The sequence below is a fragment of the Onychostoma macrolepis genome, chromosome 19 (assembly GCF_012432095.1).
Source record: "Onychostoma macrolepis isolate SWU-2019 chromosome 19, ASM1243209v1, whole genome shotgun sequence".
Classification (NCBI taxonomy): Eukaryota; Metazoa; Chordata; class Actinopteri; order Cypriniformes; family Cyprinidae; genus Onychostoma; species Onychostoma macrolepis.
In genome coordinates this window covers 11,083,883-11,100,008 of record NC_081173.1, presented here as the reverse complement: position 1 = coordinate 11,100,008, position 16,126 = coordinate 11,083,883, and the positions used below count along the sequence as shown (strand labels likewise).

At 37.7% G+C, this 16,126-nt stretch overlaps 1 protein-coding gene across 5 annotated transcripts in view; it reads left to right on the top strand.

Annotated features, from left to right (window-relative positions):
• Positions 1-4,569: 4,569 nt before the first annotated feature.
• The window catches only part of znf704 (zinc finger protein 704), a 53,984-nt gene continuing 42,427 nt past the window's right edge, over positions 4,570-16,126 (top strand). For 2 of the 5 annotated variants that reach the window (XM_058754418.1, XM_058754417.1), the window contains exons 1-2: positions 4,572-5,361; positions 9,297-9,526. In XM_058754418.1, coding sequence (XP_058610401.1) covers positions 5,116-5,361; positions 9,297-9,526 — 476 coding nt within the window. In that variant the 5' untranslated portion in view covers positions 4,572-5,115. Of the gene's footprint in view, positions 5,362-6,357; positions 6,383-8,458; positions 8,496-8,676; positions 8,753-9,296; positions 9,527-16,126 lie in introns of those variants that run through there. The other 3 variants (XM_058754420.1, XR_009267407.1, XM_058754416.1) reach the window with 3 other exon arrangements.

Genomic DNA, 16,126 nt, shown 5'->3' with positions numbered 1-16,126 from the left:
TATGGTTTATTAAAATAAAGAGTTACATTAGGGCGAATTAGAGCCTGAAACCTCTTATACACAAAGGAATACTGTTTGCTAGACCAAAGATTAAACATTAACACATGTATGAATATTAAGCAAGAACAACTGCTGCATTGAGAACATAGCAACACAAATGTGACTTAAATTAGTTTAAATGATAAAAAAAATGTATAATGCTAATGTTATTTCAGATTTGATATAAAATATGCTACTTTACTGATGTGATCTGTACATCACTTATCAGAATAGCAAAAGATCATGATTAATTATGTTTGCATATCCTAATTAGTATACACGAGCTAAGCCTTCACTGTTTTGTGACATAAGCAGAACATCTGTGTAACCCCCTTCCCAAGTCTCCACCACTTTTCAAAACAAAGTGACACCAGTGGCTGTGCTCTTACGAGAAATATTTTATTCATAATGTGTACTAGTAGTTTCCACGCGTTTGCACGCTGCACCTGCTGTGAGCTCCACTCTGCCTGCCCGTTTTCACGTGATACTAGTTGAGCAACTGACAGAGTTGTGTCCTTATATAACCCCAAGAAGAGACCCAATCAGATCGAGTCAACAGTAGACCTCTCAGCTCAGTCCATTAAGGAACTACACTCATTTTAATCATTCAGAACTGCTTGAGCATTTACTTTCACAAGTAGTAAGCAAGCGATGTTCACATAACGCATATCGAAATATAAAAGAGGAACATTTAAATGTTGCCATCATTCTGAGCCGTTTAAAATGTTTTATATTCAGTGTGTTGACTCACAGGCTCTGGTGAGGAAGTGACCTTTTAGGTACGCAAAGTTAAGCACACTTATTTATGAGTGTGCTAAAAGGGTATTAATGAAAAGTTATCTATTGCTGGTGTGAGTTCACATCCTTTCAATTGTTCACTTATTGCCATTTGCGATGTAATTGAGCTATGTTATCAATATGTATGTGTGATTTTTTTTTTTTTTATTGATGCAGCTGTATTGATTGAGTATCAGATACATTATATATTTCAGATATTGTTTGGTTTTTACATGTAATCGGTACGCAACATTTCATAAGGCTGAAAAGCACAGGAGAAAAGAGACATCATGGTACTGCCACACTGCAGCTTTGCCTGGCAGCTTATGTACTTTATTATCAGGTATGCATTTAGCTGCTTTTACATTCATGTAGCAGTATAATCAAAAAAGCATAGCGCATCCAGACGCTGCATGGGACAACTTCATGCCAAGAGACACTTGTAAATATTCAAAAGACTATTATGATCTATTAAATTATGTCAATGTTTAAGTATAGTTCTGTAATAATTGGCAGCAGCTCTCAAATGACAGCACGTGGAACTTTTATAGTTTGTTTGTATTGAGGAACTAATGAAACTTTAAGAGTCAGTGGAATACATACTGTTTTCTAGATGCATTTTTAATCAAAGAAAGTTTAAAGGAGGTTTATTAACATTTAAAAGGCTAATAACAGGAATATGTATTTGTTTGGAGTTCTTTAGCACTATTTAAAACGTGAGGTTTAATTAAGGACTGTGGATGGAGTCCAAATGTTGTCCGTGTTTGCTTGTAATGGTACGTCGTGTTGGTACAGGTTCCATATTAAGATTTTTGTTTTATTTAATATCATGGTGAAACATTGAACATTTGGTTTCTCCCTCTAACCAAATTCTGTGTATTACGTTGTAAATAAGAATGAATTTTTCATTTGTTTATTTCATCATAATCTTTGTATTGTGGTATTTGCTTATTAAACAACATGCTGGACTAATAATATAATGTGTGTGCATGTTTATTCAACTGATATTTATATATACATTAGCATAATTGCATCATGGCAATCTTAAAACAAGAAAGGACATTTATACTGGCTTAGTGCACAAAAGCACAATAATCTCTTGATATTTAATCTGTCAATACATCCTACTAAACTAAATTCTCAAGTGTAGAAAAACAACCTTCGATAAGGCGGTTTTATTATCATGTCAATGCACTGGTATTAGGGGACTTAAAGGGATAGTTCACCCAAAAATGAAAATTCTGTCATCGTTTACTCACCCTCAAGTTGTTCCAAACCTGTATGAATGTCTTTGTTCTGCTGAACACAAAGGAAGATATTCTGAAGAATGTGGGAAACAGAGCAGTTCTGGGGCACCATTAACTTCCATAGTAGACTATTTCTTTTTCTTTTTTTCCCTACTATGGAAGTCAATGGTGACCCAAAACAGCCTGGTTACAAACTTTCTTCAAAATATCTTCCAGGTTTGGAACTACTTGAGGGTGAGTAAATGATGACAGAATTTTCATTTTTGGGTGAACTATCCCTTTAAAGAACATATTTCACTGTACAGCAAGATATTGATTGAATCTGTGGTCAAAACAACATGCATTTTCAATGCAAGTATACTCAATAAGGGAGCGGCAGCAAACAAGGGCATTGAATAGATTTTTTTTATTTTCATAAGTTGTTCAAAAGATGAAATCTTTTCAGCCATGCCTTAAGGGGTTATATGACAGTTTGTTATAAGCAAATTATGCCCACAAGCACACAGTAATTATATTATACTTTGAGAGACTGCGAGAGGTGCGGTTCTTTGATCAATGCTGCAATCGATTCAGAACTCACACTGACAAGCATATACAACATGCACATGTTTGTGTTTAACCATACACAAAGGTAAAAATGTTCAATTAAGGCTTATAATGCACACAAGTGGGTGGATTACTTCTAAATTGTAATCGATGCAAATTACACACTTAAAACTGTAATAGTGTCAGTATGTTACATCTACTGCTATCATTTCTACTATTTTGACAAAAAAAAAACTACACTTTTATCAACAATAGAAAAAGACTTTATTTCTTACTGCATGTTTTAAATGAAAAACAAAAATCTAATACTTACAGTATTTATTACAACTAATTTCATAATTTTAGCATGTGCTAGTAAAATGTATAGTCTGAATGCTTTCTAAGTCATTTTGAATAAATGTAAAATACATAAAAGTGAAATTTAAACATTAGTTTAGATAACTAATAAACATTACATTAAAAAATGGATTGTAACAGTGATTGTTTCCATGTGTCTGCTTGAAAGTTATTTCAGTATGTGGTCAAATAAGGAAAGAGACAGGTATCTGAAGTCTCTGGGATATACTGTTACTTTCACTGTATTCAAGTTTGTGAGTTTGTGACTGACAGTAGCCTACATTACATTGATACTATTTGTCATAATTTTAAATTTGCCATCATTTAAAATTGTATGCCCGAATATGAAAACAGAAAACAGAAGGTGAAAAGCACATGAATGGTCAGTCACCCAAATCACCTACTACTTCAGACAAGATTCTGAAGAGCAAATCCAATGGACATCCCATGAGGCCACGGGAGAGGAGCTGTGAATGGCAGTGAAGCGGTGACAACATGTAGAATGTCTACAGACATTTACACTACCTTGTTTTTCCCATAAGAGCGGTCGCGGCCATTTGTAAATTTAATGTGTCTGGCTTTCTGTCTCATCTGCATCCAGCTATTTTTAGCTGTGCAAAACAGCTCTTTTTGCTGCTTGGTATTGCAAATTGGTGTGTCTTTCCATATTAGTTTAATGTATTATCTTAATTATGAACACACTGGCTTGTAGTGCAAACAGTTTTACCATTTACTGCACTTTGTTATTCTTCTCGTTATTTCCCTACGGCAGCTAATGAACCGGAAATATAGCACATTCACAGAAAACGGCTCACTTCCGCGTTGAAGAATAAGGTGGATATAGAGTATAATTTTCTAAAAGGTCGCTATAACATTTGAATTTTAAGATAATTTAAGCATGCATTAAAGGGATAGTTCAGCCAGAAATAATCATCATGTTAATAGTGAGACAGGCTGTTCTCTTGTCGTATTCTATGGAAGAAAGAAACACAGGTTTGGAACAACATAAGGATGACTAAGTGAAGATAAGATCCCCATTTTTGGGTGAACTATCCCTTTAAGACGTCAAAAATAGAAATATGTCAACAGCATTTCCTTCCTCAACAAAACAAAATACATTTAAATATTTGCATTATAGTCAGAGTCGGACAAGTTTATGTTTTGGTATGTGACGAGTATGAGTGATTTTCCATAAACAGTTATTCTACTACTGACAGGGTCCAGTCACAGAGGTCCCTCGGGAATCCCTGCCGCCTGTCAATCATTCTCGCCGGGTCACACACAGACGCCTATAACCCTGCTTTGACGGGATATTATCAGCACTGTTATTAATGTTATGAACATTGACCGGCCTACCTAAATAATAACTACTCAAACTACTCTCCTCTCTCCATCCGTGCGTCATTGTTTTAATCTCAGAAGCCAAGTCTTTGCAGCAGCACCCGTCGCTTGTGTTTGGAGGGAAACTGCAGGAGAAAGCGAGCGCGAGCGAGTGGAGGCGTGTGTGCCGTCAGCCAATCAGAACGCACTCTGGCTGCGCGAGCGCACATGTTTACAGGCGACATTCCGCCGGTAGAGCCAGTGGCTCTACAAAACCCGGATGGATATTTCGGAATGGAGTTTCTCTCAAACGAAACCGGATTTACGGCGATATGGGGTGACAACTAGCTATTAAAACAGCACCCTCGACACTGGAGACGCTCATTTATATTATAATATGAATCAAATTCCCGGCGGTCCGCTCCTCGGTGATTTATCACATAAATGCCCGCTGTGTGTATTGTGAAAAATACATCGTGTTTATCGATCCAAAACTGTTGCTCCGCGCCGTGTTTTACCACAATCCGTCAGCTTTAAGGGAACGGCAAGCAAAACAAACAGGTCGACAGAAGAAAGATATCGGTTGCCGGTCGGTGCTTCGGTCAGACGGACAGAGAGGTTATCAAGCGTAGCTCATTTGCATGTTGTAACGGTTCACTGCTCGCGCCGGTGAAATATGTGGATGCGGTCCAGATCTGCGGTAATGTTGTCGTATTATTCGCATGTTCGGCCCGTTATGACGGTCAGTCCGTTCGGGTTTTGTCAGCGTGATATTTCTTGTTTTTAAAGCGACATTGCCGTGCAAAGATCGAAGTAATTTTTATTTGCGCATTTCATTGATATATCAACTATGCATACGCGGCGGCTGGTGAAGCGCTCGGTCATTGGGAGCCGCGTTTACGTGCCGGGTTTAACTGGAGACGCGGCTCCGCTCACGGGAGTGATCCAGGCTGTCAAACAAGACAACAGAGATGTTTCGACCGGCCATCGGCGCAACGTGTACACGGTGCTCATGCAAGACGGGAGCTTAAAAGAATACTCCGAGGAAGAGATTGCACAGATGACTGCGAAAGCGCCGCTGAAGTCGAGCTTGAAGGTTTGTGTGTGTGTGTGTGTGGTCAGCTGGGCTTGTTGTTGTTGTGCTGCTTGTCGCACACAGTCTTGTTTACAGTGCATTGAGAGATTGTTTGTTTGATGGTCCAAATTGTTCTCATCTGAATGTTTGACAATAGGTCATATATTGCAGTAATAATGCTGATGCTACTGGGGAGTCGTTGGCCCCTCAAATTAAACATTTTGGGTCCAAATTACTTTTCAGTTGCAAAATTCTACAATTGCTTGATACAAATCGTCGTTCAGAATAACCGGTGTCCATGCTCACCATCTAGTGCATTAAACTCTGACTCTTTTGGTCTCTCCATTGTTGGATGCAGCACAGTTGCAAAAGACTGCGAAGTGCATTATGAATTAAAAATGTACTTTGATTGCATATCATCTTTACTTTTTAACTTTCTAACTTTTTTTAACTTTCATATTTTCTAAGTGGAGACCATTGTGCTGTGATGAAGGGTCTAACTAAAAAATGGTGCTTTGGCCACAAAAAGTGCTAAAATGATTCAAATGCATATTTTCTAGCTTTATTTAGTATAACTGTGTGTTTGAAATCATGTCACTCCTGACTGTATTTATGTAATATAAATATCACGTTTTTTTTTTTTTATATTTAGGGGGGAAAAAATCATGTCAGTCGTCTTGCATTCTTACCAACGTTCTCCCTTTAGCGCGAATCAGATTTACATGTGTATTTCATTAAACATTTATCTTATTTTTCTTGTAACATACTGATTTTTTAATTTATTAATGTATTACAATAAACATTAAATGAAAATGACTCGTTCGAGGGAGTCAGTTGTGAGCTCAGTGACGGCTCTGAATGATTCACTATGAATCAAATCGCTAACTCGCTAGTGCTCGTGAGCTCAACTCCTCTGCTTCGTGAATCTTTTTTTTACTAAAAAGAACCGGTTCATAAGAGTCATTTGTTCGAGACTCGGTCATCTCGCGCGGTGTTCATTGCATTCAGCGAACACAACGCGACAGAAAGATGCAAAATAGAGGTGCTGGGAACATTGACTAAATAGATGTAATTAAACTATAGCCCAATCGCGTGATGAAATCCGACTAAACCGCATATAGACAAACACAAAGTTTCCCCGATCGAGAAGATTAATTATTGTCGTAAATTAGACTTGTTTTGTTGCATTTGTGGCCGTTTGAGTCGAGGTCTATAACCATGTAGGGCAGTGTAAGCCGCTGATTATCTGAGTTTAGTGGGTGGATAACAGTGGCAAACAAACACGCTCTGCAGCATTCACGCGCCAGCAGAAGCGTCTGTGCGCGCGCGCGTACAACAGTCTGCATCTCTCCTCTGCAACCGGCTCTTTCTTAGTGCTTTTTAAATGTGTTTTCGACATTCATTGCTAGCGCAGTGATCGTGTTTTTATAAATAGGTCTTTTGATATTTAGCAAATGCTCAGATCAAGCTCATTTTATTCACTGAACTCTGGCGTGATTGCACACTACTGAGTGCGTTGCTTGCACGTAATTGCAAAATACAAAGGTTTTTTTTAATTATTTTATAATGACCTAATTGCAGTCATCAAGTTATACAGCCTGAGGTGCCATATCAAAACAAAGAGGGTCAAAATGACAAGAACGGCACCAGCTCTGTTTCATTCTTTTACAGCCAGAGCTGCAAGACTTTGCATGGAAATAATTAAAATAAATTAGAATAAATAACCAAATAAACATAATACCTGAAATTTGCATGCTATATTTGCATACACGTTTTATCTGTTTCCTGGCATACAAGTAATGTTAATATGTGCTTGTTTTTGGCAAGTGTGGCAACTGATATGCTTCAGTGTTTTTGTAATCTGCACTCCCAATCAGACATTTAATTTTTAATCAGTGCCACTTTTTGTTCGAGCAACTATTTTATACATCGCATGCTGACATGCTCTCTGGTGGCATATTATGGGGAAAAGTTAAGATGTAAGCAATGCAAGCAAGGAGGGATGTGAAACTAAAGTGGGGGCTAATGGTCTCGGAGCAGCTGCTCCATAACGGCAGCAAAACGGAGCTCTACAGAGGGTCATGCTCATAGAATCTGGGGCTTTGGCAAGGCGCCTGGATTCCCAAACGAGTGCCATTCGGCTTGGGGGAATGCCACTTGTTGACTTGCATAGTAAGGAGGGGCTTCGTGTTAAGTGCGTTACAGTGTGGCTTTTTCAGACAAAGGCGGACTGGATTGTTTTCGTTCCCCTGTTGTTTCCACTGCTTAATATCAAAATTTAATTAACACACACGGGCTGTATAACAGTTTAATTCTTTATGCACCAAGGCTTTGTTGCTGGTTTACATTTTATTCACATGAAATGGTTGATTATTTGGTCATAATAGATGCAAGCTTTAAACATTTTTGTTATGGTTTTACGAAGAGCGTAATAATTCCTTTTACAGTGAATATCTCATACCTTAAAGTGCAGCATCTCACGTGTGAATTTGCATTGTGTGTTTGTTTTTCTTGTGAATATTCAAATATAATTAAATAATTTGTAGATAATTAATTTCCAGTGCTCATCTGTGTGCATCCTGCTCTCAAATCTAATTAATTCTGTTATTAGATCAGTCGAGATCTGTTTAAATCGATTAAAATCCTCTAACTCTTTAGCAAAAATAAGATCTCATTTGAATAGTTTGACTGGCACATTAATTGTGACCCATATTTGATCAGTTTGGAGTCTGTGCTCCACATGAGGTGAGAATGCTGTGGCTGTAAAAAAAAAAAAAACAAGCACACAAAGCAAGGGTGTGTGTTTTTATCTTGAGAGAGAAAGACTTAATAGTGTGTGAAATTTAAATTTGAACTTGTCAACTGTGCAGTTTTGATTTGACGCTTGGAAGTCTTGCACAACATGACACCGCTTTAACAAATCTGTTCATCTCATGAAAATTGTTTGGCTGCAGAGGGTTTATCATGCATAAGTTATATAGACCATGTTTGTAATACATTTTATGGTGCTTTAATATCCTTCTTTTTAAATCTTAAAAGCTTAATCCTAATTTATTGTTATTGCATGGAAAAGAGCAGCCAGCGCATTCTCCAAAATTTCTCCTTTTGTGTTCCACAGAAGAAACCAAGTCATACAGGTTTGGAACAACACGAGCGTGAGTAAATAATGACAGTTGGCACATAAATAAAAAGAAACTGTATTAAAATACCACACTTCACTACTAGTGAGGTAATCCTCAGTTTTGTATTTTATTTACCTTTTTAGCCCTTATCAGCAGAGTTTCTTGGGCCAGTATTGAGCCAGGTAATCCATCCATGTTATTTTTTACTTTATAGCGTGGAAACTCACAGCTGCTCAAAGCCCAGCATGATGGGCGTTTACTCTCTCCTCAGTCAAACTAATCGTGTTACGGTAAGATAATGATCTGGATTGTTCACTGCTCACTGTTAGATCATGCTTTCCGCTGGTGCATACAGTGATGTACGCCGTCTTGGCCCCTGTTTGCCCTCTCTGTAGCATGCGGTTTAGTGTACCGCAGCTTTAGTCACAGTGCAACAGAAAAGTCTACGGCTGCTGTGCAGATGAGACGTGCAAGAGCTCGTCTGCATCAGTGTGGTCACGGATGGTGGCTTGTTGTGCTAAGGGGGAAATGGCAGAGCGAGGGGGATTTATTTTTCTTTTGTCAGCAGCGCAGAGATCTGATAAACAAACGAGCCTGCAGATGAGCGAATGGGATTTCTCCATCCTAAGCATTGTTCAGGTGTTTGTATTGACCGGTGCATTCATTACCAACAGCTTAAATACAGCCTAATGCTCCGTGATTGCAAGCAAACAAGCCTCGCGGCAGGGGTCTATACCATTAACGGCCCCCGTAGGTGTAAATAGGGCTTCATTGACGGGAGAGACCATTAACACAGTTAAGACTGAAGAAACTCAAATTTGTTTTTCTCTGCAGAGCACCTGTAATGGTGGCCAGCGGGACGGGCCAACGCAGGGCCAGAATGGGGGCGTGCAGAGAGGAGAGGCGCCCTGCCTCAGCCCGGAGAGCACAGAGGAACCACGGGTGCTGGAGCACAAGCGAACGGGTCGGGCGCTGGAGCCGGAGAAAGATCATACCCGCTCCGTTTCTCTGCTGGAACAAAAACGCAAGGTGGTCTCTTCCAGCATCGACGTACCACAAGCCAGGTAAGACTGCGGGATGAGCGCCCCCTACAGGCACAGATGAGAACTGAAGGAATGTTATTGTTTACTTCATTTTTTGGTTTCATTCTGTATGTGCTAAATAAGAACTAGATTGTAGTACAGGTGAGATGTTGGTTTTTGCATTATTTATCAGTCTTTCTCGATAAAGTTGCATACATTGATTTTTTTTCTTAAATGGGTTGATCTGGTCTTATTTAATTACAGAATTGTTTTGAGCAAAAGTGACATTTGGACAAAAAGTGAATATTTTATTTTTATTTTCTTTTTTTTATTGCTTTTTCAGAAGCTACTGAAATATTTTCCCCAAATATGTATATTAAAAGTACAAAAATATGGAAGTAATTTGGTAATAGCATATTGTAGGGATGGGACGATATACCTACCTCCCGATTCGATACTAGCACGATATTTGGGTGCCGATACGATATGTATTGTTTTATCTTTATTTCTTTATTTTTTTTTAAGAATTTCGATTCTACAAGTATTGCTATGTTTTGCGATATTTTTATTTTTATTTTTTTAACTCCAGACCATGGGAAAAAGTTGAATGATACACTTAATATACAGACTGTCACAATTAAAAAAAAAACATACATCTTAGCAGTCACTATTGCGATTCAATATTACAATTTATTGTGATTTTTTGTTTGCTTATTAAAGACTAGACAATGGAAAATAGTTGATCATACCCTTAAAAGAGATTGTATATGATGAGTCATATTAACAAAAACAATGCATCACATCTTTCTAAACTTTTATTTCAGGAGCATACACAGTGTATATTTAAAGTACCTTGAACCATGACACTTTAAAGTACCAAAACCCTGAACTTGCACATGAATATAATAGTCAAATATTCAACAAAATGAGCAGAAAAAATACTTTCTGAAATAAAATAAAGTGCTATGTTACTTTGCATACCGTTTCAGTCGTGTTTAGTCATGTTTTCCCGGCAGTTGGGATTCAAAACGTGAAGCTGCAGAAAGAATTCTGGAAGAGGTTTGATCCTCTGCCTCCGTCATGGTTTTGCTTTCTCGCGTCAGCTTTAAACGTATATGACGTCATCTAATGCAGCACCACTGCGCACGCAGAACGATCACTGTATGACATCAAAGCACCGCGAGAGAGAACAGAGAGCAGACGGCTCCCACTGATCTATATATAATAGGCTTGTTTGAGATGAGATGCATGCCGGTTAGAAAAGTGTCAGAGTTACGTCCGCCTTGCTCTGATGTCATGCTGACGTGTGCCAAAAAACTCTCGCGACGGCGAGGCGGCTGTGTCGGATTGAGCAGCCGTGCGCAGTTGCTCTCCACCGACTGCGCTGATCAAAAGCATGATGGGAAACAACTGACTGAACACACAGCTTAATGCTCATTGGTTCAGACAACCTTGACGCTGCATTCTCTTCTCAAATGTTTTATTTATTAAATCTGATTTCATGCTATTATGTATTTAAATTGTTCATGAATATTCCCAAACACTATGACAGTGCGATCTCTGTGTGAGATATGTGGTGATTGTCATATTTTCTATAAAAATCTAAAATATATGTTTGAATTAAAATAAAAACGGATGATAAATACGCCTTTAGTATGGAATTAAATAGCAAGCACTTTGAGTGTCTTGTTCATCGTATTTATATTTAATATAAAAGCAACAGAACTGAAATTATATCATGTTTATCAGCAGCACAGCATATGAGTGAGAATAATGCGATATCTGCCTTTGATCTCGTAGGTATCTGTTCTACTTCGAGAGGTCAGAACTGTCCGTCTTAACTGCGCTTATTTCACTCCTCCCCTCACTGCAGCCGTCTACTCTCGCCTACATTTGAGGTGAGGCGAGGTGCATCTCAAACAAGCCTATTGATGGCTCCACGTGCTTTCGAATCGCTCTCACGGTACTTTGATGTCATACGCTGATCGTCTGCGCGGTGCCGCTCCAAGTCGAACACACCTATAAAGGCAAAAGACCTTAACTCGCTAGTGTGTGAAACTGAGAAAAATGACATTAAAGTTTTTTACTTGTCCAGCCAAATTAATTATAGGTAGGACACTGGAAATTTGGCAATTGGATGTTTTAGTAATAAAAATTATCTACATTAAAAAATTGTGAGATCAAATTTGATTTTTACCCCTATTTTGAAGTTAATGTACTCTGCTTTTGCATTGTCTGCAAAACGTGAGAAGTCACACCAAGGCAAAAGGCAGTAACTTCCACATTATCAATATTTGGTTGCTGATCACCATTTACAAAATCGTTATAGTAACACCTGTATAAAATCTAGTTATCATGGGCTATCTCATATAGGCTATTGCAAATAGTAATGTGACTGTATTAATTCTTGTTTGTTTTTTTGTTTTTTGACCGTAACAAGCAGACTGAAAGTTAAACATGTGAGTAGATACCGTGGATACCAATTTATTTGCTATGCTCAGTAACGTAAAAGAATGCTAGACAAAGCATAATTGCTTTTAAATTGACTTGTATGAAATAGCCTAACCTAAAAGAACGACTTGTGTATTTATGTGAACACCAGCAAGCAGGAATAATGCTCAGAATGCTTGTGGATTAAACATCTTCGACGACGTTCATCGCCATAGATTGACTTTATCGGGTTACAAGAAAAGGTAGGATATGGATTTAATTGCGAACTGTTAGGCTACCGATTTTATGATTAATCTTGCGAGCAACGGCATTCGAGTCCACACGCGTCCAACTAGAAGTGACAGCTTGGTGAATAATCTACATTACAAAAAGGGAAAAAAAAATTCACGATTATATTCACGATTACGTATTGCTGCCAAGGTATCGAGTCTTTACAGTGCTTTGTTATATGGAGCTTTTTGGTAGATCGTGATCTATCTAATTCGTTTGTCTACACCTTAATTTAAATGCAGCAGACTTTAATGGACAGTAAAAAAAAAAAAAAAAGGCCAAAAAACTCCAAGCCGTAACCGTAACTTCATTTTGATGCGCAAACAAAGTCAGAATGCCGTAACTCAATTTGAGCGTTCCAAACAAAGTGAAAGAGCCGTAACTGGTGTTATACGGTGTTCTGCCTTGGTTTTTTCCGGGGCTTTTTGAAGTTACGGTTGAGACGACCCATTATTTTCTCGGAAAAACAACAAAATTGACTCAAGAAACTTATGCACATGATAAAGGATGTCTTGAATGTCCCAAAAATATCAATAACTAATTTTCGACAAAAATCGAAGTTACGGTCTTTTGCCTTCGCACGGCAATATACATTTCGCCCTCTGTTGGAATTACAAAGCACTAACTTCTCCCCACCACCTCTAAAATAATTCTGATTCTGAGGTAAACCAATCGATTTTTAAATGGTTTTTAAAAAAATCGCGATAGTTAGGTGAATCGATTTTATTTTATTTTTTTCTCCCACCCCTAGCATATTTTAGTGTATATATACTACTGTTTATACCACAAAGATTGGGGTCAATAAGATTGTAATGTTTTTGAAAGAAGTTTCTTATGCTCACCAAGGCTGCATTTATTTGAACAAAATTACAATTATAATGTGAAATATTATTACAATTTAAAATAAGTGTTCTCTGTTTCAATATATTTTAAAATGTAATTAATTTCTGAGCCAAGCTGAATTTTCAGCATTAATTGTCCTTTATATTCACTATACAATGTGTTCTAAGTGAAACAAAGACCACCAGTATATTGATACAAGCTTGTTTGTGGTTTGTGAATCCTGTGGTCTAAACGCTGTACAGCATTTGCACTTTTTTTCCCCGACACCTCTAGCATGCAGCAAGCTGTAGAACTACAAAAACATTGTAACAGCTGTATTCCTTTGTTTGTCACAAGTAATTTGAAGCATGTGCACACAAACACACTGTGACTTTTACTTTTTAGATCCCAAAAATCAATTGGCAATTCAATTGACATAAAGCATCTGCTGTCCGATCAGGCTCTATTACTACACTGAGGCCTGATATCGACTCAATATTTATTTGTTGATGAATTATTGATCTCTTAGCTCAATTTATATTCTATTCGTCCATTCAGGAAAAAAAGAATGTCTCACTGAGCAATGAATTTATTTTACTGCTGAGAAAGATGTTTGTGATTTCTGTCTGCGTTAATTGGCCTTGCATGTTTGATTTGCTATTGGTTGACTACATATGTCCCTAGGTGTTGTATTGATCACCTCAGTGGTGCTCCATTTATGAAGCACATTATTTATAATGCTTATAGAAAATGGTGATTAATCCTCCATGTACAACAAATGATGTTTGTCTTGCTACCTCTACATCTTGAGAGATTGCACTTCTGGTTGTGCTATGGTGCTATACAATAATTTTCTGAACAGATTATTAATATTACCATGACATAAAATAGCATCAATTTCCAAGTTATATATAAAAAGAAACATTTTCATATTTGTGGATCATGTCACACTAAAGACTAGAGGAAGGGCTGCTGAAAATTCAGCTTTGCATCACAGGAATAAATTACACTTTAAAATATATTACCATGTAATTTATTTTAAATGTAATAATATTTCATAGTATTATTGTTGTTACTGTATTTTTGATCAAACAAATACAGCCTAAGATATTCAAAAACATTTTCAAAAATCTTACCAACCCCAAACTTTTCAACGGTATCATGAACATCTAGGCAGAGCAATTCATTATGATCATATCCTGGCTAAAATCAAACCAGTTTTTAGATTTGTGTGCTTCAGTTGATTCAGTCTCACAGTGCGTGTAACCATGTTTGCTCATATATTTTCTTTTCTGTGTTTCTTTTGGACAACTCAAACCTCAAAACATGTGTACGTTGAGCTCTGAGGTCTATTAGTCACGATTTTGGACATGAAGCAGCCACAAGTTTAAATATCTCAAAATAATTATGGTGCCTTTCTGTTGGCAGGGCCAGTCAGTTTAGACAAACACAGACTAAGTTCTGGATAGTGTGATTTGGTTTCTTTTGCAATTCTCAGTTCCAGGATAGTTGATCAATCCCTTGTGCAAAAGTAACATGAGGATTAGCTTCACTGTTATTGTGTAAAGAGTTTCCAACTCGTCAAAATCAATATATAGATCCTTGCGACGAATGATTTTTATAAAGCGCCAGAGAAGACCATTAGATCCCATAGGCCAAGAGTCTATTGTATGAAATCACATGAGCGCCATGCACTTAGATGAACACATAGAGGACACTTAGACCAAAAAAAGATTTAGGTTCAACTACCTTGTGTTTAAATTCAGGAGTGGGTGTGGGCGTCATTACTCTGAAATTGTGATTGATTGTCACTGATCTAGCTAAATGGGAAATGGTGACACATAAGCAAGAGAATGGAACATTTAAGACTAAACTGTTGTGAGGAAGGTGATCCAGATACTTGATTGTGTTTGGAGACCAGGTTGCACACTCTTGAAGTTGTGATTGCAAACAGCAGTGACCTAGATGCAGTAACACTTTAATATCACAGGACTGGAGCTTGTAAGTAGCCACTTGGTTTGTGTTCAATCAGTGTACAATAGAGAGTGTGTTGGGGTTTGTTTGGTGACCTGCAGGTCTAGGGGGGGTGAAGGGGGCCACACGTTTCCCATCTCACGTCAGCTGTTTTAGTGTTCATTATTGGATACTGAATAGCTTAGTTCATCATATTTGTTTACAGAGTTCCACCACAAGCAATCTCTGTCTTGTATATTAGTTGACCCAATGTGATTACTGACCTCTCCTTCCCCCGCAGCTTTGCTGAAAGAGAGGTTTATTAAAAGATTGAGAAATGCTGTATGTGGAAACCATTTTGGTTCCTCTTTCTATTAGTGTACAACATAAATCTTCAGCAGCTTTATATTTTTTCTATGGCAGGAACTAACCTATTTGAACAAGAACAGTCTGACTTCTAATGTTGCATTCTTTCTTCAAAAGAATAGTTCAGCCAAAAAAGAGAGAATATGGTCAATATTTTCTCACCTTTAAAAAGATGAACCAAATTTGTTTTTCTATCTTCTATGAAACAGAAATCTTTGAAGAATGTCCATCCCACTCTTTTCCATTAGTCATGCACCAAAATGAAAATTTTGGACACGCTGGCCTGGAAAACAACACAAAAAAACAAAATAATTATTTTAAATTAGGCTTTTCTACACATTTCTTACACAAACGCATCGATTCACTTCAGAAGGCCTTTATTAACCTCCCGGGGGCCGTGTGGAGCACTTTTTATGATGGCTGGATGCACTTTTTGGGCTTCAAAATCTCAAGCACCATTCACTGCCATTATAAAGCTTGGAAGAGCCAGGACATTTTTAAATATAACTCCGATTGTATTCGTCTGAAAGAAAAAAGTCATACACACCTAGGTTGGCTTGAGGGTGAGTAAATCATTAAATCATGGGGTAATTTTCATTTTTGGGTGAACTATCCCTTTAAGTGTGTTATCAAGGTTACATGTTTGAACATTTAAAATAAGAGATTTGTAATCGTGAATCATTGTTATGGGTCCTGAAATATAGCTTATATTCACCTGTGGGAGACTGCAGCAGAAACAGTGGTCAGGAAACCACACTGGAGGATTCTCCAAATAAACCT